General features: G+C 53.9%; 1 protein-coding gene across 6 annotated transcripts in view; it reads left to right on the top strand.

The window, feature by feature from the left end:
- Positions 1-26,559, top strand: part of LRRC20 (leucine rich repeat containing 20) — an 87,474-nt gene that overhangs the window by 45,692 nt on the left and 15,223 nt on the right. For 2 of the 6 annotated variants that reach the window (XM_059397636.1, XM_059397633.1), the window contains 2 exons: positions 15,059-15,226; positions 25,558-25,638. In XM_059397636.1, coding sequence (XP_059253619.1) covers positions 15,059-15,226; positions 25,558-25,638 — 249 coding nt within the window. The remainder of the gene's footprint in view (positions 1-15,058; positions 15,227-25,557; positions 25,639-26,559) is intronic. The other 4 variants (XM_059397634.1, XM_059397639.1, XM_059397638.1 and 1 more) reach the window with 4 other exon arrangements.

The following is a 26,559-nucleotide window of genomic DNA, read 5'->3' as shown; positions in this document are numbered from 1 at the left end:
GTCACCGGCATCTGGCAGAGACTCAAAGGCAGGCAGAGGAGTGGGATAAAAGGGAAGAGGATAAAAGGGAAGGCTGTGCTCCGCTTGCAGGGGAGAGGAGAGCTGGAGGCAGGCCAGCTCGCAGCAAGCAGCCCGTGGGATTGGTTTGGGTACATTTTTGCCTTTCTCCAGTTGACCCGAAGTTGGACATTGGAACAAGAATTAGGGAGACTGTCTGTTGGTAATCAAGTCCTGGCCATTTTGGGGGCTGATTGTTCTGGGAGTCATAGCTGGCTTCCTGGAGAGACTGCCGTCTGAGTCCCTGTGAGTGTGAGTGAGAGCAGACTGGCAGCCAGGGCCGGTTCCCACAGAGGCTGGGTTGGTTCCCTGGGTGGGGGGCTGCAGGGTGGGGGTCGGCGTGCTGTCTTCATAAGCGACCTGGCTGCTGTCTGTGTGTCTGTTCAGTTGCTCACAGCCGGCCTCTCAGCTCTGTGCAGCAGGTCCTCAGGAGCACCTTTTGTGGCCTGACTGTGGGCACGGACACGTGAGTAGTAACCTGAGGGTCCAGATTTGCGGAGCACTTAGCCCTCAAAGCTTCTCGCGGAGGGACTGACATGTGTCATCTCAGTTAACCCTCCTAGCACCAGCCATCTGGGGTGGACAGAATGACAAAGACCTAGACGTGGTCCTTGAGGAGTCCCCAGTCTCTCAGGGGAGGCGGGTATGGAAGCAGACCGCCACCTAAGCCCCGAGGGGTGGCACGGCTAGTGTGGTTGGCAGGCTGAGGAGGCGAAAGTCAGGGCTGCCTCGTGTGCGAGCATCAGGTCGTTGCGGCCGCCAGAACAGAACACCGCCGCCCAGGCCTCCACCAACAGACATTCATTGCCCGCAGTCCTGGCAGCTGGGAGTCAGACATCGAGGAGTCGGAAGGTTGGGTTTCTTCAGAAAAGACCTCGCCTCCCAACACAGTCACACTGTGAGGTGCAAGGGGCTAGGGCTTCAACACAGGAACTGGGTGGGGGGGACACCAAGACGAGGGGCCGGGCTGTTCGGTGTTCAAAGCATGGACACCCAGTTCTGGGGCTTGCTGTCTCCTGTTTTCCTCTGATCCTACTCTCTCTTCCCCTGTGACTATGGTTGGAGGCGGCCACTGGGGAGCCCCGCAGGAGATCAGGGGGTGAGAGAGAAGCAGAGAAGCAGCTCAGTGAATACCTCCCATGAGGCCCACCTCATCCCGAGGTCACTTCCCTTGAGGCAACCTCCACATGACTGTCTCATCCCAGGGTTGCTGTGGGTGGTGACAGCTCCCTGCTCCGTACCCGGGGTTCCTGCATGATCCTTTAACATTCCCCTACAGCTCCCTATGCCTTTGTAAACAGCTCCTTGCAAATAAAGCCTTCATGATTGTCCTAATTGGAGGGTGCCATCTGTTCCTGGTTGGGGTCCTGACTAAGGCTCTTTGCCACTTATTAGCTCTCTAAGCCTGGGCAGGTTGTTGAATGGCCCTGTGCCTCAGTTTCCCCCTTAGTATCATGGAATGATGACGGTAAAGTCTTTACCTCATAGGGCTCCTGTGCAGATTGGCTGAGTTCATCTGTGCATACCCCTGGGGTGGGGCGCTACAGCTCCAGCACCTTCCACCACAGGACTTGGTCCACAGCAGCCGGTGTTCAAAATGACGCGCTGAGTGGCGAATGAGCGACTTCCCATCAACTGGTGCGTGGAGTAATGACCCCTACCACAGATGTCCACGTCCTAGTTCTCACCACCTGTGACTCTGTTATCTTATGCAGCAAAAGAGACTTTGCGGATGAGAATAAGCTGAGGACCTGGACTTGGAGAGAGATCCCGGGTTAAGTGAGAGGGGCGTGGATGTCCTCCCGAGGGTCTTCACGAGGAGGCAGGAGGGTCCGAGAAGGAGACAGGATGGTAGAAGCAGAGATTGGAGCGGTATGGCCTCAAGGGCCTAGAAGCCAGGAAGGTCAAGGCACGGACTCTCCTCTAGAAACTCCAGACCATACATAGCTCTGTAACGTGCTTGTAGTCCTCTGAGACAGACCGTGGTCTTCTGAGCTCCAGAGCTGTAAGAAGAGAAGCGGGTCTTGTTTATACGCTGCCTAGTTTGTAGTCATTCGTCACAACAGAGTGGCAGGGGCCTCCTGCCTCAGTGTCCCCACTTTGCTTGCTTTTTCTGTTCTCTCACTTGACTCCCACAGGACTGTGCCCCGAAGGAGAAACCTCCTCCAAAGACCCACCATGGCCCCTTCTCTGCGGCGTGTTTCCCTCGGTGCCTCCCAGCGTTTGATCCCTCCTAGGGCACATGGGCTCAAGGCAGCTGGTGCTCAAAACTCCTCTGTGGGTCTTGCTCAGACCCCCAGTAGCAGGTTGAACTGTCATAGTGGGGCAGAGCAGAAGACCTGCTTTCCTCTCCAGTGTAGCCCTGAGCTGGGATGTGGCAGGGTGGGACCAGCTGTCCTTAGAAGGTCTAGGCAAGTGTGCATTGCTCCAGGAGGATCCTTGGCAACAGAAGACCCGTTTCTTTGCTCTATTATGCGTGTCAAAGCACCCTAAGGTTAATTGGTCTCAAACAACAGTGTGCTATTCCTTCCAGCTCTGTGGGCTGACTTGTCTCTGCTGGCGGTTCTGCTTGATAGTGTAGACTGAGGTCACCTGTCTGGGCAGGGAGGCCCCTCAGCCTCTAGGGCCTCGATCCCTGTGGGATCGGATCTGCTTGGACTTCCTCATGGCACAGTGGCTGGACTCCCCAAGGAAGGAAGTGTGGGTAGTGCCCAGCTTGATGGCCCCGAAGTCACGTCTGCTGCGTTCCATGGGTCAGAGCGGTCACAGGGCCAACCCAAGTTCAAGAGGTGGGAACTAGGCTCTACCTCTTGATGGGAGTTACTGCAAAGTCTCAGTCCAAAAGGCCTGAAGCACTAGAGATCCCACCGAGCCATCTGTGGGTGGCTTTCAGGATTTCTTTTTTTTTTTTTTTTTTTAATTTATTTATTTATCAGAGAGAGAGAGGGGAAGAGAGAGAGCACAGGCAGACAGAATGGCAGGCAGAGGCAGAGGGAGAAGCAGGCTCCCTGCTGAGCAAAGAGCCCGATGTGGGACTCGATCCCAGGACGCTGGGATCATGACCTGAGCTGAAGGCAGCTGCTTTACCAACTGAGCCACCCAGGTGTCCCGGCTTTCAGGATTTCTTAGCTGGCCCTCTGACGGAGGACACTTCTGCCATTCCTTATTTGCTCATCTGTCTGCGGCCGCACTTTGCCAGCCACTGTGCTAGGACCCTGGAGGAACTGGTTTACCACTGGGGTCCAAAAACCTCGCCCTGGCATTTCCCAGCTGTGTGACCTTGGGCAAATGATTGAACTGCTCTGAGCACTCCACTCCCCGTCCATTTCTCTAGTCACTATAAGACTGTAAGGCTTCCTTATACACACACAGTACAGTATTCCAAGGGTCAGAGAGGGAAATAGGGGAGAATAAGTCTCCTTCTTATTCCCATCTCCAGATACCCATTTCCTCCACCCCTAGGCAACTTACTTTTCCAGTTCTAGAGATAATCCATGCCAGTGTGAACATAAATGTATTTAAATGTTGGTCACCTTTCCGGTGTACTGCCATGGGCAGGTACTAGGAAAAGCACTTGGCAAGTATGAAGTCATTTAAATCTCAACCTTGATCATCGCTTTGTTTCTGATGAGGAACCTGAGGCAGGGTCGGGATCAGGAACTTGCCCCAGGCCTCACATCGAGGAAGGAGGGTTGGGACTGCAGGCCCACAGCCAGAAGCCCGTCGTGGAGCTTCTTGTTTTGCTACTGGTCTTTTTCACTTAGTATATTTTAGCAGGTGGCCCCTGTTGGTACAACGAGACTCCCCTTATTCTTTTCCTGAGGCAGATGGTTAGCAACTTGGCTTTCATGAGTTCCAGACCTGGTTTCCCTCCCCTTCCTTGTGTCCGTCCATGCAGATGTGGCTTTTAGAAACCTGACTTGTCTCTTGGCCCCTCTGTTCGCTGTGGCCAGCAGCTGTCTGTGCCAAGCGTGGGCCAATGGAAGGACACTGACGGCCTCACCCCACCAGCCTGCCGCACCGCAGGGGGCCCTGGCAGGCAGGAACATGATTGCTCATTGACGCAGGGTCACGGCCAAGGTCCTCAGCGGGCAGGTGTTTCTGGGGCCGGCACAGTCCCTTGCTGCCTGGCTGCCTAATTACTGCAAGCCGGCTTCATCTGCCCTTTCATGGAATCAGCAGGCTTCCTCCATCCCCTGGGGTCAGTCCAAGGCCTCGGAGTCCGACCTGGCTGTTGTCCAAGATGAGGAGAATGCGGAAGTAATAAGAAGAACTTGGGGGAGGAGAGGTCCATTAAGCAGACACCAGAATGCACACTTCAGCAGGGATGATAAATAAGGGAATGTCATGACGAGCTGCTCCTAGACCGCGGACAGTGTTGGGAGCTGGATGGAATAGGTTTCCTCCCAGAGCCCCCATCCATGCTGGGAGCCCAGGTAGTTGGACTCTGAGCCCTGGCTAAGAGAGAGCAGAAAGAAACACACGGCGCCCCCACTCACACAGCCCTCATGGGGCCAGAGGACCTCAGCCCTCTGCGTCCACAAGAGACTGGCCAGGCCGGTGCACCGTTGTGACTCAACAATGTAGAAGTGTGTCGTGGCCCCCAGGTTAAGCAGCAGGGCCAGCCGTGGCTGCTGCGGTGGGTTTCTGGAAGCTTAGTCCACCAGCGCACCGGATAGCTGGGGTCTCGCCACACCTTTGTTCTTCCTCTGACGTGGATACATCAGAGAACACCTCAGGCATCCAGGGTAGGGCGCCATAACGTCCCGGGGTTAGACAGGGCTAGAACTTGGATGGGTGTGGTGGATTCCATCCCAAGAAACCTGTGTGCTTTGCCCTCCCTCCCCTCTTAATGGGGGCCGGGAGCTGCTGCTCCTTGGCTTGGTTCCTGCTCAAAACTCACCAAGTCCACTGCGAACAATGTGGCATTTGGAAACTCTGTAAATTCCCTAGCCCAGCTAGGGGTGACACGCAACTGACGAATTATTGAACATTGCATCTGAAATTCATGTGCTGGCTAATTGAATGTAAATTTTTTTTAAAAAGCAAAAAAAAAAAAACAAAAAAAAAACACTCTCTAGGCCCAGTTGATTTCACTGGAGAACTCTAGGAAATGTTTAAACAAGAACTAGCATCAATTTTACATAGCCTCTTCCAGAAAAGAAAAAGGAAGGGCATTCTTTCCAGCCCATGCTATGAAGCCCGTCGAGCTATGATTTCAAATTTAGATAAAAACAGTCATCAAAGAAAACTATCAGCTGGTGTCTTTCATGAACTTAGACACAGTAATTTTCAGCAACACATTAGTGATCAAATACAGTAAAGTATAAAAAGCATTACGTGCCACAGCCAAGTGGGATTTATTCATTTTTCCAGATGTGCAAGTGGGATTTATTCACTTTCCAGATGTGTCATTTGAAAAGCTTTTGAAAAATCAGTGTTTTCTATCACATCAAAGACTAAAGAAAAAGAATCATGTGATCCTATTTGTTGATAAAGATAAAGCATTTGACGGACTAGGAGTACAAGGGAAGTGCCTTAAATTGGTGAAGCCCATCTATAAAAATCCTATAGCTAACATCAGACTTAATGTTGAAATGTTTTCCCTGTAAATCTGAGAACAAGGCCAGGATGTCTGCCCCCATCCTGAAAGTTTTAACTACTATACCACACAAGATAAAGAAAGGCATAGATTAGAAATTACGAAATAAAACTGCCCCTCTTTGGGGCACCTGGGTGTCTCAGTCGGTTAAGTGTCAGCTCAGGTCATGATCTCAGGGTCCTGGGGTCGAGCCCTACATCAGGCTCCCTGTCTGTGAGAAGCCTGCTTCTCCTTCTGCCTCTGCCCCTTTCCCCTGCTTGGGGGCATGCTCTCTCTCTCTCTCTCAAGTAAATAAAATCTTTTTTTAAAAAATTGCCATGATTTGCACATGACATGATTGTCTGCATAGAAAACGCCAATGAATCTACAAAACAAAATAAAACAAAATCAAAACAAAAAAACCCTCCTAGAACGCATTAATGAGTTCAGCAAGCTCCCAGGGATACAAAATCAACACAAAACATGCAGACTTACTCTCGAAATGCTTCCCTTGGCCTCCTATCTGATGGAGAGTAAACCCACTGTCTTCCAGACGTCTCTGGGGTCCTGTCTAACCTGGTCCCAGCCCCCCCAACAGTGTTCTTCTTTTGCTCCCCTCTCCCGACACACTGCCCCCTTTTCTGTTCCTTGGATGTGTCAGGTCTTCCCTACTTTGGGGCCCTGTATGTGTGATTTCCTGATAGCTTTCCCCTGGGCTCTTTCCTTCTCATTCTTCACTCTGATCTTAAGTGCCTTCCTAGCCATCTGAAATAATCTTACTTATTTATTTGTCCCCCCCCCACACACACGTGTATAAGCTTGTTAAGGGGAGACACTAGCGTTCCCCGCACCCTCCCCATGGTCATGCAGCAGTTAACCCCATGGCCGGTGCCCAGTGAGTGGGGGTCAAGTGAGGGCGTGTGGGCTGTTCCGGTGGCACCGTGTCTCAGTGACTTTCCCATAAGTCACGTGTCCCAGCCGCACCCACCTTTTCTTTTATTTTCCCTTTCGATTCCTGCTTTAATGTTTGCTTTCAATTTGGCTTCCAGCAAAGGCTCCAAATTCCAAGAATTAAGTCTCATGGGTCTTATACCTCCTTAACAGAAAGAATGCCATTGATTGAGGGCTTTTACTTTTCAAAGGGTGTCCATTTCATGTTCAAGTGCCAGGCTGAGTGTCTAGGGGCTGCTTAACTAATCCTATCTATCAGGCATCCTGTCTGCAGTTCACAGCCCTCTGTCAGGGCTCCCTCTCAGCCCTGCTGTCTACTGCACGGGAGACCTTCTCAGGGGGCCTCAGCAGGAGGCCACAGACACAGGAGGAGAGGGACTCCATCCAGGTCAGAAGTAGGGATTTGCCCAGTCTATTCTCTGAGAACAGCAGGGTTAGAGAAACAGCGCTGGAAAAAACAAGGTGCCCGAGGGGCCCTCTTCTCTCGGGGGTTCAAATCCTGGTTTTGGGAATTGGGGGAGGAAAGTCAGACCTGGGGGAGAGGTTGGGGTTTGACCTGGGACACATTACTTTATCTCTCTGCAAACTGGGGCTCATAAGTTATGAGAAAATGAACACATTGATTGCAGGGAAGCCCTGAGAACAAGTACGTGAAACACAGCAGTGCTCAAGAGCTTTTAGTGTCCTTATTACTTTTTAAAAAAAATATTTTATTTATTCATGTGAGAGAGAGAGAGAGTACAAGCAGAGGGACAGAGGCAGAGAGAGAAGCAGGCTCCCCACCAAGCAGGGAGCCCAATGCAGGACTCGATCCCAGGACCATGGGATCATGACCTGAGCCGAAGGCAGACGCAACCACCCAGGCATCCCATGTCCTTATTACTTTTTGTTATCAGCCCCAGACCCCATGAGCTGAACTTTTGGTGTCCAGCAGGAGAGCTCTTTCCTGGAATCCCTCCCCAACTCCAGCCTAGTACCACAACACTTAGACAAGGCAGCAGGAGCCCGATTTACCGATTCACCGATTCACCCAAGGGGCCAGACACAGACTCGGCCTCTCAGGAGCACCTCCAGGCCCCCTTTGAAGCTCAGCAGTGGAAAGCCCCGCTTGGGCCCCAGCTTCAATGCAGCCCCTTTGATGAGCTTAAGGCCTTTAAGGACCCATCCACCAAGGGTGCAAGATCTTCCTTTCCTGGGGCCTCACACTTTTCAGAAAAGTTTCTGAGCTGTGAGAGAGGCCACCTTCCCGGCAGATCCAGCCCCGCCTCCTTGCTGGAGCCTTTCCTCTTTAAGAGCCTGCTGCTAAAGAAGGCCGGACTTCAGAGAGCAGCCTTTCCTGGGGGGCTGGAAGCTGGGGCCGGGCTGACTGTATCCACAATTTTCTTAATCTTTAGAGCTGTGATCCCCAGAGGATGCAGTAACCGATACCTTGGAAGGCTGCCTAAGCTCTGTTGAGTGAAAAAGGCGGGTCTCAAAAGAGTGTATAGTCTATGATTGCATTTTTAAAAAACATTGATTGATTGATTGATTGATTGGGGCTGGGGGAAGGGTAGAGGTAGAGGGGAAACAGACCCCCTGCTGACGTGGGGCTCAGTACCTGAGTGGAAACCAATGCAGGTGCCCCTACATTTTTGTGTTTTTTTTTTTTTAATCTATCCATCCGTCCGTGAGTATATACTTAAAAAAATATGGAAGAATGAAGAGCAAACAACTCTGATACTCTCTAGGGGTGGAAATACTTGGGAGTTTCATCTTCTTCTGCCCTGTGTTTTTGTGAGGTCTTTATTTCTACAACGAGCATGCACTGCTTTTGTAAGCAAGAATACGCATCTGAAGTTCAACAGATCATATCAGTCGGGATGGGCTGGCTGCACCTCAAGAACCAATAATCCCAAATCTCAGGAGCTAAAACAACAAAATGCTGTAGTTCCAATGGGCATGGTGTTTGGTTTCTGCAACAGTGATCAGACCTGCCGAGTGCTAGGCTTCCTGCTGCCTTCAGTGATGACCGAGGGCTGGGCCCTGCATTGCCTTTAGCATCGTGATGGCACAGACAGGGTCTCTGTGCAGATGCTCCCCATGTTCCTGGAGATTCATAGACAAGGGAAGGGGAAATGGAATGAGCACCCCCTATCCTCCGGGAAGGGAGAGGCATCCAGACACCAAGATGGGGCCAGGGCTGGGTGGAGCGGAAGGAGGGGCGGAGTCTGAGGAAGGCTGAAGACCCGTCTATGGGAAGCCCGTTTGGCACAGGCTCAAGGCGAAAGAGCAAGGTGAGCCCCTCTGCTGGGAGCCCTGCCAGGATCAGCCCAGGGTGGGGGTTCCCCCAGAGCCAGGGAGCTAGCAAGCTTTTTATCTGACTGATGGCACTCTCATAAATGCTCTGCATGTCCTGCCCCATCTCTTTCCTGCCGTTCAGTAGCTTTTCTCTGCGTCTCTGTCTTGCCCCAGCTATGACTCAAGGGCTCTGCATATATTCTTCCCTCTCACGCTCCTAGAATGAACGTCATCGGGAGGCTTTTGTAGAATCACTGGAACCTCCTCTTCCAGCTGTGGGAGGAGCAGGTGGACAGGAGCTCTCTCTGCCTGGGAAGCTCTGTACACATTTCTTGAGCCGGGCCTGGAACTATGAACAGTGCTATGGGTTCAGTAGGTGGAAAGACCTGACCCTTATCAAATCCCTGCTCTCTCCAGTTCCTGGTTGCCCTGGGGCAGGGGGCCACCACACACCTATGATCTGGGTTTTCTGGACTGTAAAATGATTTATGTCCTTTCTCTTTCCTATACCTTAGGCAAGGACAGAGTTAAGTGTGTATTGAGCACCTGCTATGTGCCAGGCTCTGTACAAGTATCATCAACTTCAATTTTCCTAGCATCTTGGCAGAGGTGACTTTTATCATCTCTTTTAGAGATGAACGAAATGACTCAGAGAGGTTTGGCGATTTGCTCAACATCACACAGGTAGGGAGTGGGGCAACTGAAATCTGACACTGGATCTGTCTCATTCCAAAAACACTGTGGGCTGCTTCCAAAAGGGTGGGTGAAGGACTTTATAAGCAGAGTTGAATGCAGAGAATGATGACAGAGAGACCCATGAAAGACTTAACTCTTCCAAGCTTTACAAAATGTCAAGTCCCTACCTGTGGAGGGCCTAGGTTATCAGAAGGCCAAGACTGCACCATCACCCAGCATGATTAATTAAAAAGTACAAGCCCAACAAGACATTCCTGCCTCCAGAAAGGTTTGCCTGAGAACCACTCTGAACAGCAGGCTCTTCTTCCTAAGCTCCTTTGGCCCTAGGGACTTTCTGTTTTGACTCCATTTGGTTGGACCCCATTCTGGGAAAAGGCAACACTCATTCCTATCAAATTTCAGACGGGTTGTTCACATTCACACACACCATGATTTGGGGTTAGCCCTGTGTCAGGCTGAAAGCAGCAAGAAGAATTTGGGGCATTTGTGGTCAAGTCAGCCTATGGCAAACTTTTTGTTCCTTATCTGTCAAGTCTTTTCAGAGCACCCTCTCCGAGTCAGGCCTGGTGCTGGGCACCCTGTAGCTGCCTGCAGTGGTGGCTGCTTCTCCCAGTTCTGAGGCAGTTTGGGACTGTCATTAGACTCAGGTCCAAAATGCTTTCACGAGAGTCTCTCTCTTTTTTTTTTTAAATAGCATTTTGGGACATGTCAAAAATTGAAGATTGGCGCCTGGGTGGCTTAGTCGTTAAGCATCTGCCTTTGGCTCAGGTCGTGATCTCAGGGTCCTGGGATCAAGCCCCACATCGGGCTCCTTGCTCAGTGGGGAGCCTGCTTCTCTGTCTCCCACTGCTTGTGTTCTCTCTCTTGCGGTGTCTCCTTCTGTCAAATAAATAAATAATTTTTTTTTTTAATTGAGGATAACGGGGCGCCTGGGTGGCTCAGTGGTTTAAGCCTCTGCCTTCAGCTCAGGTCATGATCTCAGGGTCCTGGGATCGAGCCCCACATCGGGCTCTCTGCTCAGTGGGGAGCCTGCTTCCCCCTCTCTCTCTGCCTGCCTCTCTGCCTACTTGTGATCTCTCTCTATCAAATAAATAAAAATCTTTAAAAAAAAAAATTGAGGATAACAAAACCAAGAAAGGGGATATTCCTTTCCCTGCCCCCATTGCTGTGATGCTGGGCCGTGCTTCTCAGCTCCCCACTGCTCCCCAAAGTCCTCCGTGTTCACTGTCACTTCAGGCAAAGAGCATTCTCTTCCAGGTTTGGGCAGTTAGAAATACACACCTAGCAGGTAACTCCTTTCTAATTGGACTTCTGTGTTCACTGGCAGTACCTGACATCATCTGCTACATCTGTCTGTCCGTCTGTCTGTCTCACATACTTACACAGGGCTGACTGTGTGCCTGGCGCTATTCAGAGCCTTTTTCATGTATTAATTCACTTAAATTCACAGCAGTCCTATAGAAGAGTCCAGTACTGTCCTCATCTTACAGATGAAGAAATTGAGGACAAGATACACAATTTGCCCAAGGTCATGTAATCAGGAAGTGGCAGAGCCTGACTGAACCTACAGGTTCCAGACCCTAGAGCCTGGCACGGTCACACACGTACCGTGTGGCCTCCCCTGTCTACGTGGGGCTGTACCCCAGCCGCATCTGTGTCACCTAGCGGGCAAGAGCTACTGGGGGAATGTGGCACGTTCCGGAGGGGAAGGTCCAGCACCCAGGTGTGGGAAGGCCTTCCCAGAGTTGGCATTCCTGACCATGGGAATGAAAACAAACCTGGGGACGGTTGACATCTGCCACCTCTCTGCTAGAACACTGACCGGCACGTGCTACTGAGCTTAGCACATGGCGCCGTGCCCTCGAGACTGCCGTCTTTGTCACCAGCTACCTCGTGGGGGCCGGACAGGCTCCCTGAGGGACCTGTGACAGCCTGCACTGGCAGGTGGCCTGCGAATTGGGGGTTTGGGGGTGTGGCGACTACCAGACCACACAGAGTGTGGCAGGCAGATTCTCAGAAAATGATGGCTCAGGGAAACATACCCACAGGAACCAAACAGCCAGGAAAATTGGGCCAATTCTCATCTGAGAACAAATGTCCCTTCTAGGCATGCGGCTTTGGAGAGCCTCTGGGAGCAGCCAACCCCCTGCCCTCCACTCTTCCACCCTCCGCTGGTGTAAATACGCCAAAGACCCAGAGTCCTCATCTGGGCTCAGCGGCCAGTGAACGTTGAGTAACATTACTCTTATGGAAAGTAATAGCAACTTTTCCCATTTTAACGTAATAAAAAAGACCGACTCAATTTTAAGAGAAAATGCATGCGTGGAACAGAAGTTTGGCAAAATTGTGAGGGTGATACTCTGATTCATTGGTTTATTCATTTGCACATTCTTCCAACACGGAGTCCTCCACGCAGACCGGGCGCTGTGACGTGGGCACCTTTCCGCAGCAGAGCAAAGCCCCAGCATCGTGCGGCTCCGGCCGTAACAGGGGAGACAGTGTGCCAACAGGTCAGCGTTAGGTGACCATGGATGCTGTGGAGGGAAAGACTACAGGGGAGAGGGCAGAAACCCATGGGAGGGGACCCTGGTATAGATACAGTGACACTGGACAAGGACGAGCACTGCAAATAAACCAGTCAGGAGCATTCTCGAGAGGACTACAGGTGCAAAGACCCCGAGGAAGCAGCATGCTTGGAATGTCTGGCAAAGGCAGGCCTGGGAAGCACTGGCCCGGATGCTCTCCGGCATCCCTTCCAACATAGCGACCTTGTAAATGTGATCTGGATAGGGGTGTTTTCTGGTTTAAGGCATGGCCATCTAAGAAGTTCGCTGCTGGGGAGGCCCTGGGTTTGTGGGGGGTGAGCTGTGGTTCTGCTGATGGAGCTTTGGGTTCAGGATGTCCCCAAAGGTGGGAAAATGAGAGGCAGACCAGTTAGGCCCCTCGCTTTATCTGTGTGCCCCCAGGGTTGGGGGTGGGAAGAGCCGTTAGTTGTCTGGTATTTGCTGAGTGACCACCACAATGTGCCCCTCAGAGGGCTGGGTGAAGGGAACAAAGATGAATCAGGTACAGTTCCTGTCTCCCTGAGCCCCAGCATGACAGAGTGGGCGCCCGGGTGTGGCCGGTACTCAGATGTGTGGGTACAGAGAGTGCACGGCAGGGGGGAGGTGCAGGGCGAGGGGCTCTGCCCTCACTACCGAGCCCTGGGAGAGGCCTTTGGCACATGAGAGCAGCTCATCTCCCACAGCTCAGGGCTGCATCCTGGAGGACCCGAGGGAGGAGGGAGGAGCACAGCCAGACACATAATCACTGGGGCATAGTGCAAAATGAAAATGCAGGATCCTCATTCAAAAAGCAGGAGAGAATTGCCATTAAAGGTACGTAGCGTTTCTCTTCTTCCCGAGGTCGCTCTCAGGGCGTCACGGTGCTTTTCATTTGCCACTGAAGGCCCTTCTGTGTAAGGAGAAATTAACACTTCAAACGATTCGTGTGAATTTTACCTTTCATCTTTAGACTATGCACTGCTGGTTTGAGATATGGGTATCAGAGCATCGAACTTGTATGCATTAAGAAATTACACAACTCGTATTTTGTGACCCATTTCTAGAGGGTGCCTTGAGTGGGCCAGGACAGATTCAAGCCAGGCTCACGAAGTTTGGAGGGAGGGAGGCAGGGAGGGCAGCCTCTCGTCGGTGCGTAAGCCCTTCCTGTCCCTGTGACGCAGGATACACGTGCATGAACCTTCAGGCCTGAGGGCTCCCATGGTGTGCAGGACCCCTGAACTCTCCCCAACCAGGGATGGGATCTAGGAAGGCTCAGCCCACATCTCAAGCATCTTTTTTTTTTTTTTTTTTTAAAGATTTGTTTATTTGAGAGAGTAAGAGCATGTGTGAATGGGCAGAGGGAGAGACCCTCAGACTCCCCGCTGAGCACAGAGCCTGACACAGGGCTTGATCCCATAACCCCAAGATCATGACCTGAGCTGAGATCAAGAGTTGGATGCTTAACCGACTGAACCACCCAGGCGCCCCTTAAGGATCTTTAAGCCTCTACCTCAGGACATGCTCAAACCTGGGTTGGGGTGGACGAGAGGCTCCCTCCCGCCTGGACCCAGTCCCCAGCTACCCCCTACCAGATACACTTTGGTGAGGCCAGCCCAGAGGCAGGGAGAGTCGGTTGCTGAGAACATGTCCTCGGGAGGCAGGGGGAGTCCTGACTCTCCATGACCCCAGCTCTATTTATCAAACACAGATTCCAGGATAAAATTAAGACTTTCAGAACGGCAGCATAGAACGTTCAATCTTGGGTGTGTGACCCTTCTGAGCCTAGGACCCCACGTGACTGCACCAGTCCCAGGCCTGCAAAACCAGCCCTGGGGAGAAGAGTGAGGTTGTTGTTCAGGTCCCTTGCCATTTCTGGGCCTCGGTTTCCTTTAGCTCAGACAAGGTGACAGGATGTGCCTGAGTCAGGTAGCAAAGGAGGGGGGGACGACAAGGTCCCATGTGGACGGGGCTGGGAGAGCAGCAGGAACCAAGGCCTCTGCTGGCCCAGCCTCTTTATCCCAGGCTTGTGATGGTTCTGCCTCTCTGTCTCCCCTGTTTTCCTGCTGCCAGCTGGCTTCCTCTGCTGCCAGCTGGCTTCCTCTGTTTCCTTAGGCTGTTTCCCAGTGTTTATTGAGCATCTACTGTGTGCCAGCCGTGTGCGAAGCCCTTGGCACTCCCCCATCTTCCTAGAGCCCCGTGCTGCGATGGGAACGGCAGTGTGTATGAACGCTCACTGTGTGCTGGGTACCACACCACATGCTTTACCCACGCCAACGGAGGGCCCTCCCCGATGACAAACAGTATGAGGCCAGTGGTAGTGGTATTGGTCCCCGTCTGCAGATGAGGAAACTAAGATGGAACGTGGTTCCATTTCAGGCAGCACAGCTGGGATATGAGCCAGGCAGTGGGGAGCGCAGGGCCCTGCCTTACTCTTGGTTTCTGCCCCTCATCCCTCTCCCTGCCCAGGCTCCCCTACGCCCTGTACCCCGGCTTCTGGCTGCAGAGCACAGCATTCCGGCTTCCCCGACCCCCAGCAGAGGGACTCCTGCAGAGGACCACCCTCGTCTGTGGCTGAGCAGGGGAGCCGGGTCACATGACACAAAAGGACCTTGGCCGGTCCTGGTGGCTCCTCGAGCAGGGAAGATGCTAGAAAGTGATGTCCCTCGGCTGAGCTATGGATGTGGGGAGTCCAGGGACTGCCCACCCTGACCTGTCCTGTGAGGCCCAGAGTTGAGGCCTCGTCTGAGGGAGGAGTCAGCCCATCCTGACCCTTTGTCTAGGCCATGCTTCTGTCGGGAGAGTCTAATGTTCCAGAGAGCCAAGCCCCCCGGGAGCCCAGCTCACATGGTAGGGCAGGCCCTCCTGCACACACATGGACTGAGCCCCCTTGGGAAGACTTCCTGTGGCTGGTTGCCCCCTTTCACCACTCTCTCTCTTTCCCCCACAACGGCAGAGCTCCGCCTGGAAGGGAACTTCCTGCACCGCCTCCCCAATGAGGTCAGCACCCTGCAGCACCTCAAGGCCATTGACCTCTCCCGGAACCAGTTCCGTGACTTCCCCGAGCAGCTCACCACCTTGCCAGCACTAGAGACCATCAACCTGGAGGAGAATGACATCGTGGGTGAGTGGCCCTGGCCATGTGGCCTCTGCAGCTCCCACTGCCTGCACTTCCTCCCTCTGAGGGGGACATGGGGCTTTTGGGTTAGACTGTCACAGACAAGAGGGTAAGGGTGAGCTTTCTGGTTTGAGACACCTGAGCACAGGCACTGAGCCTGGGAAGGGAAGCATTAGGAGACCCTGCCGCCTGCTGGGACTGGGGTGGACCACTGCTTTCACCTGGCAGGTGGAAGGCCTTGGCTTCCTCCTGGCCTGCCCTGAGCCAGCACACTGCCTTGGCCTACAAGCTCTGTCTCACTTCTCTGTCTGCCGGCTCAGGCTGCCTCCCAGACTCTCCAGCTGGGACCCTGTATCCATGTACTCCCCCTCTGAGGGCCCCCGTCTCCCCCCACCCTGGCCTCCACAGTGAGCTCTAAATTGTTAGTACTCAGGAGCCACTAGGCAGCCGTGCTCAGAAGAGCCTCTGGGAGCTTTCCAGTGCACACACACACTCGCCCCAGAGAACCCGAGGGTCTCCCTCCCTGGGCTCAGAGCACCTTCTGCCTCCTGCAGAGGGCAGGCCCAGCGAGTGGTCCTTTCCTCCTCCTGAGGCTTGTCCATATGAGCATCCTCTCCCACTGCTGCCTGATCTCCCCGACAGAGGAGCCGCACCTCCTCGGCTCCCTCCTCCAGCTGCCTTGGCTCCCTCAGAAGCCTGTCTTCAGCCCCGTTCGGTGCCTGTTCATGTCGCCTCTAATGTTGGCAGTGCCCATAATAGCCCCCTTCAGAGCCGCTTTTATTTTTGTAATTGCTTTCACAGCCATTATGCCATTTGACTAAAAGCAAGAGCTCTCCAGTGGCTTGGAGCTGGATGGAGAGTGCCTGTCGCCGGCATGGGGTGCTGAGCATCCCATCTGTCAGCAATGCCGCCAGCAGGACGCTGGCCCTGACTGAGGGGGTATGGGACCACTTAACCTCTGAGGTTTGGGATCCAGTCTTTTACAGATGAGTAGACCAAGGCTGGGAGGAGTCATGAGAGGGCATCGGGTTGGACAGGGAGATAAATGGTAGAGGTGCTGCCAGGACAAGGATACGTAACTCTTAGATTCAGTCCTATGCCTGTGATGAGGTTCCTTGTCTGGACTCTCCAAAAGCCCTGCAGATGGGCTCCGGTTTGGTCTTTTCCCTCCCAAGACCAGGATCCTTGAGTACCTTGCGCCAGAGTTGGTCACCCGTCCCTTGAGCCCTTGTGTCGTCATTAGCTGGAAGGAGCATGTGCAGAAGGGCCTTTCCACCCTGAAGCTTTCCCTCCCTCCCATGCTGCCATCACTGTCTGGGGTCTGGCCCCGAGCCCTTCATCCTCGACCAGGCCCTCCTTGCTGAGCCTTTCCTTCTCTGCCTCCTGTTCTTTGAGGCCATTGCTCATGGCTCTGCTTCCTTCTGCTGCTTCTCCAAATGGGGTAGTTCCCAAGCAGGGGCATCAGCCAGCTGATGCCGAGCCCAGAGCTGTACCTTCGGGCAGCAGGTGAGGGCGAGCGCTGGCCATTGGCGTCCCCACTTCCCGATGGCAACCTCAGAAGTCCCATGTCACCTCTCTGAGCCCCTGCTGCTTCTCTGCTTTTAAACTGAGATTCTCCCCCACCCCATCCTAGAAGGGAGCTGGGCCCCAAGCCAGGGAGCAGGGCACATGGTCTCCTGTGCCGGCTGCTGTAGGAAGCGGGGAGCACGGCATGGTCCAGATCCCCCCGTCCTTCCCCTCCCATAAGGCCCACGACATCCCTTAGCAGCAGCAGTTCCCACAACAAAGATGGGCTGTTTTGATACATTCTCTTGTGTAGATATCTCTTCATTTCTGCATAGTGACAGTAACAACTACATGTGGGAGCCTCTTACAGTTTACCAAGAATGCTCAGACACAGGGCCAAGGCCCATCTGATAGATGTAGAAGCCTCGGCTTGAAGAGATTTTCCCTTGCCTTTATGGCCAGGTGCCTGTCGTACGGCGGGCCGGGTGAAAGAGGCATCAGGCCCTGGGCTGTTTCCAGCCAGGTCCACCTGCAGCAGAGGTGCAGGCCAGCCTGGCCAGGTGCAGGGGATATAGGGGTGCTGGGGACTGCCCTGGGCAGCAGAGGCTCCCCGAGGTCCTATACTGATCCTAGGACCCACTCCACTGCAGGAGGCCTTGGCTGTTCTGCCACATGACCCCACGGAGAGAAGGGGCCCATGGAGGCGGCTCCTATAACCTTGCTGGAGTCTCCTCACTTCCATTCTCTGCCTCTCCCTGATCCATCCCGGTTTCTTGGATTGCTTCTATCTCGCAAAGCTGTGGCAGGCCTGCCTTCCTAGCCCGGCCGCACAGAGGGGGCCATGATCACAGCAGTGTGGAAGGTGACGACTGCGCCAGCCTTCATTACTGAAATAGCTTTGCCCTTGCTGCACTTTTAGCTCGTCTCCTGCAGGATCGCATTGGGAAAATTGTAGTAGACGCTTCGGATGCCTTAAGCGTGGCTTCTTTCTCCCCGAAGAGCCCACAGATCTTGGAAACATTTTTTTTTTTTTTTATGAGAAATAAATCTGAGGTGCATGGGTTGCTTCAAAGCTTTAGTTCAGTGAGAAGAGAACGGGCAGCTCGGATGCGAGCCCCCACATGCATCAGTAGACTGTCTGAAGGGACCGCCCTGAGGATGCCTCCAGCCTGGCTCCTGGGAGCCCGGGAGACTTGCAGCCCTTCGAGAGAGGCCGAGGGCAACTCCATCCTCTTCTGCTTTCTCAGTAGGGCTGTTACCTGATCCTCCTGCTCTCTGGCCCAGAATGGGGGCTCCAGTTCATGGAGGGGAGCAGGGAGGGGGCCTCACTAAGTCCGTAGGCTGGGAGAGACAGGGATGCTCCCATCTTGCTTTCTGATGCCAACCGCCAGCCAGTGCTGGTGCCTGTCTTTGGTGCTCCCTAGGAGCTGACTACCCTCACTCAGGCTGTGTGTCTGGGTGGGCCTGGTGGCCCCGGGGCTCCACCTGGTACAGACCGTATTCTGGTCTGTGTGCACGACATCTCCCTATCCCCATCTCAGAAGCTGCCCTGCTCCCTACCTCCACCCAGCCACCCCGAGTCTGCAGGTCTGGGCCAGGTGTAGGGGAACATGAAACGGTGCAGTTCAAGGGGACTTGCCTCCCCCCACCAGCTGGCCCCCACGCACATGCAGCAGCCAGTATCCTCATCTGGGTGGGAGAGCCACCAGGACAGTTGTGGTGGGTCACATGTCCTTGTGAGGTGGGGCTCCTAGGGAGCCGGGGGAGGTGACATTCAGTAATGTCAGGACATGCTAGATCATCTGTCTCGTGAAAATACCCAGAAGCCGGCTCTCTGGCCCTGGCAGCGGCCGCACGTGACTGGAAGGTGGAAGCAGGAGCCACATCAAGTTCACGTTAGAATTTGATCCTGCGTGGCTTCCCACCAGGCTCCTGGAATGTGTGGGGGTGAGGAGAAAATCAAGTACTTAGGAAACTTCATGTTGCTAAGCAGGGGACTCTTTCAGTTAATGTAGAATTAATTCTCCATGACCCTCAACTCACAGGGGTTCTTCCCAGTATTCCAGAGAGAGCCAGAGATCACAGGAAAACAAGCGCTTGCTAAGAATTTCATAGAGCAATAGAAATCGGAAAGCACATAGTGTCTGTCCTATATTCTATTTGAGCTAAAAAGGCAGAAGTGCACGGACTTTGCAAAACCTAATCGCTCTGGGTGCCTAGCTCAGGTCTCCTGCAACGATCTCGTTCAACCTGCTCCAGCCTCTCTTCTTGTTAGGACTCCGGACCACCCCTTGACAGCTGAGAAGAGAGGCTTGCAGAGGTCAGGCAGCCTGCATAAGGACTCAGTGGCAGCGGGATTCTCACCCAGGTCTTCGGCCATCGAAGCCCACGTGGCTTCATTTGTTGGGAGAGGGGGGTGTGGGTAGCTGCGTGAAGGGAGAAGTGAGGGATGCCCCGTGTCTGGTAGGCACCCACAAACAAGTTGGCAGGTTACAAAGGGACAGCTTTGGCCCACTGTCCTCACTCAGCCCTGGAACGAGCCCGAGGCTGCAGAGAAAGCTCTCCCAGGAGAGGAAACTGCAAGGCCTCATTATCGGGTGGTTTCCAAGAGGACCGACTTCCTGTAGCTCGCTGCCTGCTGTGAGAGGCCTGTCAGCCCCTAAGCTGGCCTCTGGCCCTCCTTTCCCTTCCCTGCCGGGCTGCCGGGCTGCCGGGCTCTGCTGGGGGAGGGGGCTGGTCTGGTGTGCCCATGGATGAGTCAGTGGTGTGTTCTGTGCCCTCCAGTGCCAACACGCTGCTCAGCCAGCAGCCTGTGCCCAGAGCTACAGAAGTAACTTGTGGAATCAGCTGGTTATCTCTTCTGAGCTCCTGCAGTTTCCACCTCATCCCACTCCGGGTTTAGCCAGACTCTGGTCCTGGTCCCTCCAAACTGCCACGCCAGAGAGGGGCCATTCCAGCCCGCAAGGGCTTTGAGAGGCCGGACTTGCCGTCCACCCTGCACCGGCCCTTCCCACCTACCAACACTCCATGGGGAAAGGGAGCAGCGAGTAGGGAAACAAAGGCTTCTGGACCCAAGGCCCTGCCTCCTGGCCAACCAGGCAGGGACGTAATGGGGGCACTTCCATCTCCCCAGCCTTCCAGGGCACGTACCTTGATCTGTTAGCACCTACCGCCCTCTGAACCCACCCTGGGCCCAGGAGGAAGCTTAAACAACAGGCAGGGAATTCCAGCTTCTTAGAGTTTACCTCCCTAACCGTCCTCCCCACTCCCTGCCCCCCGCCCCACCCTGCCACCCTGGCCTGCCGCCCTGCCTGTTGTCACTCTGGACAGAGGGAAACCACCCCCCCCATGGTGATCACAGAAGCAGAGTTTTGTAGCTAAAAAGGCATAGGGCCGGGGCCCCACTTACATCATTAGCACGAACATGTCACCTCTCCTCTGCATACCTCTGTTTCATCCCTGCTGCATGGTGGGGAGGGCAGTTCCCCCCTTTGGAGCTGGTGTCTAGGTTCACTGCAGTCACTTCCCACCAGCTGCTGGTCCTTCTGCTGCTCCAGCCTAGAGTCCCGACCTCGTGCGGCCTGCTCAGCCTCTTCCCTCGCCCCTTGCCCTCCAGCCTGCTGGACCTCTCTTCTTGCAATTACCCAGGGGCCAGGACAGGCGGCAGGGGCTGCAGCTGAAGGGTTGGATAGAGGCTGATGAGTGGGCCACAGCATCCAGGGCAGGGCTCAGCTGGCCAAGAAACATTTGCCAGAGATGTCCTTCCAGAGGATTCTGAGGGCCAGCTCCTGGCAGGATCGTGGCACCCACCCAGGTCCCCTGAAACCCACCTCACCTACCCCCACCAGATACACACATACCCTGTAGCAGGCTGCCGTATCATTCCCGGTACTACTCTTGCTTCCAGTGGGAAGGGATTTGAGAAGGGCACTTAGTAGCTGAGAAGAGGGCGTGATCACTGGTGCAGCCTTCAAGACAGGCAGGGATTCGACGAGGCTGGCAGGTCTGGGAGGATGAAGTTACACCCCTGGCACTTCTCTCCTAAGTCTGGACCTGGGACTCTAATCTGGACTGGGGGAACATGGAGCCAGTCCCCACCCTGGGCACTGGGCTTGGCTGTCCCTTGAGCACAGCCAGTTGATAGCTGTCTGAGCCTTGCCCAGCCCCCTCCCTCAAGCACTGTCACAGGGCCCAGAGGACAATGACTGAGTGCCATGGCAGACTCCCGCCGTGTCCTGGCATGCCCTTGTCCAGCACCGCAGAGTACCATGCTGTGCCCACAGGCAGTGAGCGGTGGGCGCAGGCATCCCTCGAGCTGGCAGGCAGCTTGGGGAGGTAATCATCAGACACACGGTGCAGGGAGCACTGGCCGCCCACAGAGCCAGGATGAGGGAGAGTAAACAAACAGGCTTTAACAGCAATTAGTGCAAGTTAGGCATGCCCCCACCCCGGATGGGGTGGGGGGGAGGCAAGCTCCTGTTCTCGGCCCCTGCTCATGTGTGTCTGCCCACAGGGACCAAGCAAGTGGGTCTCTGGGCAAAACACCTCACACCCTGGGTCTCTGCCCAAAAGGAATGGCTTTCTCTGTGCCAACCACTGTGTGGTAAAGCCTCGATTACTGGGAACCTCCAATTATCCAGGATGCTTTTGGCATTCTGTCGGCAGCACACAAGGAAACAGCAAGAAAAAAAGGGGTTGTTCGACGTTTGTTTAAAACAACAAAACACTTGCATGCTCCATGAGCCAGCCAGCCAGTCTCCGGCCAGCCTTTCGGCCCTGTCCAGAGTGTGCTGGAGAACAGCCCCTTTACTCCTCTTCACAGAGCTCAGCCCTGCACGTGCCCAACTCAGGAAACACAGTGTGCGGGGGCACAGGCACAAACAGGCATTAGGAATGTCTGTTGGTTTGATGTCTATTGGAGTCAGAGATGGGCAGAGCATGTGCTGCGGTCTCCCAGGGCTTGTGGAATGGTTGGTGATGCCGGCTGGTACTCAGGGACTGTTTACTTCGTGTCCGATCTTCTCTAAGCATTTTTCAAGTGTGCTCTTGTTGAATTGTCATGACAACCTTGTAAGGCAGGTACGGTCTTTCTCCCCAGGCGAGGAAACCGGGGCACAGGGAAGTTGAGTAACTTGGCCATGATGCCTAGGCAGAGCCAGGGTTCCAGCCCAAACGGCCTTGCCGTACAACTCTGGTTATTCAGGACCACACTTTGTGCAGGGAGAGAAGATTTTGCACATCACTGTAGGGAGATAGAAAGCCGCAGCGATGACACAGCTGAGACACACAACTTTGGTCAGAAGGAAGCTCCCTTGGGGTAGAGAGAAGGATGTAAGCACAGAAGTGCTATTTTGGATTTTCACCAGATTCTCCCATTAAGCCTCACAGGTAAGACCAGTGGTGCTCAAGCTAAGTCATACGTTCAGATCATCTGGGGAACTTGTAGAAACCCTCATGTCCGGAGCACACTCTGTGCCAATTAAGTCAGGTTCTCTGCTGGTGGGTTTTGGGCTTGAAGATTTTTTCAAACTCTCCAGCTTGTTCCAAAATGCAGGCGTGATAGAACCATGGAGCTGAACCAGACCTTCCATCATCACCTGCATTCCCTCCTGAAGAAGCTGTAACCTTCCTCCTCCTCCCAGTGTCTGTCCACTGTGTGTGTCTGTAGCTCCATCAGGATGAGGAAAGCCACAGCCTGGCCTTAACAGCTGACACTTGGCTGGAAAGGGGGCAGGGGTGAGCTCTGTGGATTTGCATCTTTCCCTTGGGGTTCCCCTTTTACACCGACCCTGCTGTCCCCTTCATGTCCCCCACCCTGAGCATGGTGCTCTACTGCCCCAGCGCCCACAAATTCCTCTCTCCTGCCCGTGGCATGGCATGCTTACCTAGCATTTTCTGAAGCAACTTGATCCAGAAGCCAAAGGCAACCACCAACATATGGGTAATAAAACAGTGGGCCAGTTCCCAGAGTACAGGCTTATATCAGAGATTTCTAGTTTAAGTGTGGAATTGGCCTGAGCGCCAGCATCCATCATGCAGCAGTCCTAGGGTGGGCTTCTCCACATGGCTCCCCCATGGTGCTCTGGGGGTGCTCAATCAGGTGAAGTAGCTTGAAATTGGCCATAGTGGGAGTATGTTGTACCAGGACACATCGGCAGATGCTATACATCAGCTGTACATTTGCATATACATCTACATCCTCCTCAGGGAGTGGATTGTGAACTATTAGCCAGCACACCACTGGCTCTGATCTCCCCATCTCCCACCTCCCACCTCGGTTTTGTTTCTCAGAAGCTGGCTTCCCTGGGGGTGGGTTAGGTAGCTCATTCCTACCTGGTGGTTATCTTAGGAGCTTTTCTTCTTATTTTTTCCAATAGTCAGGGAGGTCTTAGTTCTCTGACAATGGTCTTAAACCTGAGCAGTTTTGTAAAGTTAGTGTTAGCAACCTTATTTTGCAAGTATGGAGAAGGATTTTTCAAAGGATCCATTTTCACTTCTGCCCTACACCCCACCTCCGCCCAGGGAGAAGAACTTTTAGGAGAAGTGATTAGTCTTCCATCTGCGTATCCTGTCCCGCCCCTAGATGCTGGCCATACACACTGCAGATTAGACAGTTCGGGTCCTCCATTCGCACCCTGCCAGTGGAGGGAGCACCTGGCAGACACTTAGAGCTGACAACCAAATCGTCATTCTCTGGGCCTTTGGAAGCCCTAAAAGAGCCCTGGAACAGCCTGGGGGTGGGGGTCAGGTGGGGGTGGTGGCCCTGGAGGTGCCTTCCAGTGGCCCAAGTGAAGGGGATATAGGCGGGGAACAGGGACGTCGGCAGGGGGGAGGAGAGGACAGCAGAGCGAAGACTGGAAATCCTACTGGGAAGATAAGGGGTCGCCAACGTGACTCCCTTCTCCAGCTGTCTCCAGAGCAGCCAGTAAGACTCTGTCACTTATGAAGAAAATCATCATGATGTGTCTTTGACCACTTCTCAGCCTGGCGGGGGGGAAGTGTGCAGGGGCTGACGCCCCTTCAGCCCACCTTTGCCGGCCCAGCTGGGGACGGAAGCGGGGTGGGGGGGCTCACAGCATGGACTTTTCTCCTCCTCCTTTCTTTCTCCGAAGCTTGTAGTGAAGGGGAAAAATGTGTCTCTAGGTTCATCAGTGGATTCTCTTTTTTCCTGAGTACAGTTGACACATGATGCTACAGGGGTTTCAGCCGTACGGCAGAATGACCCCGCAAGTCACCCCTTACACTGTGCTCACATCAGGGGAGCTGCTGTCTAGCTTGCACACTGTGCTGCTTCAGTCACAGTTTCTTCCACACTCTGCGCCCCGTCTGCTCACCGGGGTGTCCGCCGCACCCTCCACGGCTCGGTAACCGTGTCCTCCTTGGGGTGTATATGATGGTCCCCTCCATGGTGGCCCCTGTGACCCCAGGAGGCAGAGGACCATTTGAAAGACAAGAGGTGGGGCTCCAGGGAGGTTGAGGGGTGTGCCTGAGGTCCCATGACTCAAATGGCAGATCCAAGGTTAAGGATGGGATCTCTGACCTGTCCACACCCCCCGGCTGGTCTCTCTGTCAGCGGGGGGCTTCCAACTCCCGGTCCACACTGTCTTCCCTGAGGGCCATGGGTCTCAGCTTGCAGGAGGAGCAGGGCCGTGCGCTCCGTGTTCTTCCTGCACCACCTGACTCTTCCACCCCGACTAGGATGCTCAGGCCAGGGCTCTGACGTGGGTTCAGTCCCTGCCCCCCGCCTTTAAGAGGGACAGACCCAGGCATGACAGGAGTGAGGGATGTGAATGAGAGTGTGCCTCAGGAGCTTTCTGGTTATAGGCTTAACTGTTCTGCTACGTCACCATAGTTTGCCTGCTTGTCTCTTGCGGCATTTCAAGTGGGGACACGAAGCTCGGCTCAGCTCAGCTCTGCATCCTTAACCTTGGTTAGATTTCCAGCTGCCAGCTGTCGCATCCAGGCCGAGGAATGGGGACAGACCCCAGCTGTGAGATAGTCTGGATCCTTGAGCATGAATGTGCCCACAGTTGCCTAGAGAGGCTGAGATGGCTTCCCAGGCATTGGCCTCAGGCACTAGCTGGGGTGCCTTCCCCCGCATCTTTACCCAGCGCCTCAGGTGCCATTGTGAGTGTGTATCCCAAAGGTGTAGACTCCACACTCCCCAGAGTCCTGCAGAAGCAGGAATTCTGGCCAGAGGCCTTTGTCCAGGTCAGAGGTGAGCCAGCTGCCTCCTGGGAACTCTCTAGGATACTCCAGCATGTCGCAGGGCGTGGGGTGCCATGGCTGGTTTCTTTCTTTCTTTCTTTCTTTTTTTTTTTACGATTTTCTTTCTCTCTCTTTTTTTTTTTTTTTTTAAGATTTTATTTATTTATTTGACGCAGAGAGAGAGATCAGAAGTAGGCAGAGAGGCAGGCAGAAAGAGGGGGGAAGCAGGCTCCCTGCTGAGCAGAGAGCCTGATGCGGGGCTCCATCCCAGGACCCTGAAACCATGACCTGAGCCAAAGGCAGAGGCTTAACCCGCTGAGCCATCCTGGTGCCTCCAGTGTTGGTTTCTAAGCTGCCTGGGAATCCAGAGAGCTTGTTCCCTGGGCCACCAGGCTGGGGAGCCTCAGACCCTAATTGCAGAAGGGACCTCAGAGGTCATGGGGCTCAGCCACACCCAAAGCAGGAATCCGAGGGCTGGTCTCTGCCTGGCGGCTCCCTTAGCACCCATTGCTGCCTCCCTGCGCCCAGACCCCTCCTTTTCTCAGGGTCTTGTTACACCCTGAGGACCACAGGTATGAAGACTAGCGCTCTGGAGTGATCGTTTTTTATCATCCTGTCTCCAGCAGGTCTCATCAGCACGAAACAAGTTTGCCAGGCAGTAATGCTAATGATTGAGGAGGTAAGGTCAAGCCGACCTCAGGAAGGTAATTTCCTCTAAACATTTCCTGCTCGGATTCTGCTATTATCGATTACCTTACGCTTCCACAGACACAGGCAAGAGTCTAGATGGCTGTCTGCCATGGGAGGAGAGTCCAGCAGGGACTGGGGTCGCCGGCTACAGCCATGTGAGGTGACAGGAAGAGGCAGTGCCCTGTGCCTCACCCAGACGCAGTCATGGTATTTAGTCCAGGCTGGGGGCCTTCTTCTCCACCAGGGCTCTCTTTGTGGCTTTAGGCCTCACGGCAGTGGTTTCTTACCATCACCACAAGGTATTGGGGGCCCTGGGAAAGTCAGAGGAGCAGGACTCTGGCTTCATCAAAGGATTCTAGAACCCACCATCCTACATTCTGCAGTCATGAGCTGAGAGATGAAGGAAGCCCAGAATGACCGTGGACTCCACCTCTTGTTATCTGTAATACTGAACCCTGGGAACCACCCGAGTGTCCCTCTGTATGCTATGGGCTCCGGTGTGGTCCTAGAAACATCATTGATTGCAATCTGACAAGGTATTTACATCATCAAGAAATCATTTTATTGGATAGTGTCTAGGCGGCCTTTTTTGAAATCTAGATGCACCTACACGTACATGCATATTAGTAAGGGGGGAAGGCCATCCACCAACACGTGACCAGTGATTGGTTCTAGATGATCAGTGTTTTCTCATTTTCTGAACTGGATAACTGCTGCTAACAGGCCTGCAGGCTGTCATAGTTGGTCCACAGATGCCCGGTCCTGACCGGCAGGTATGCACAGGGTGGGTCAGACCGGAGAAAGGGCCCCAGCTCTCCAGTGTGCTGTGGTCAGAATCGCTTAAGCAAATGGTGGTGATGGCGGGAGCCCAGTGTGGTCCCAAGCCTGGAGGAGCTTATGCTGTAGTTTAGGAGACAAAACATTCATGCATTCAT

The sequence above is a fragment of the Mustela nigripes genome, chromosome 4, assembly GCF_022355385.1.
Source record: "Mustela nigripes isolate SB6536 chromosome 4, MUSNIG.SB6536, whole genome shotgun sequence".
In the NCBI taxonomy this organism is placed as follows: domain Eukaryota; kingdom Metazoa; phylum Chordata; class Mammalia; order Carnivora; family Mustelidae; genus Mustela; species Mustela nigripes.
The sequence above is the reverse complement of the archived record's forward strand: the minus strand, read 5'-3'. Positions and strand labels throughout refer to the sequence as shown.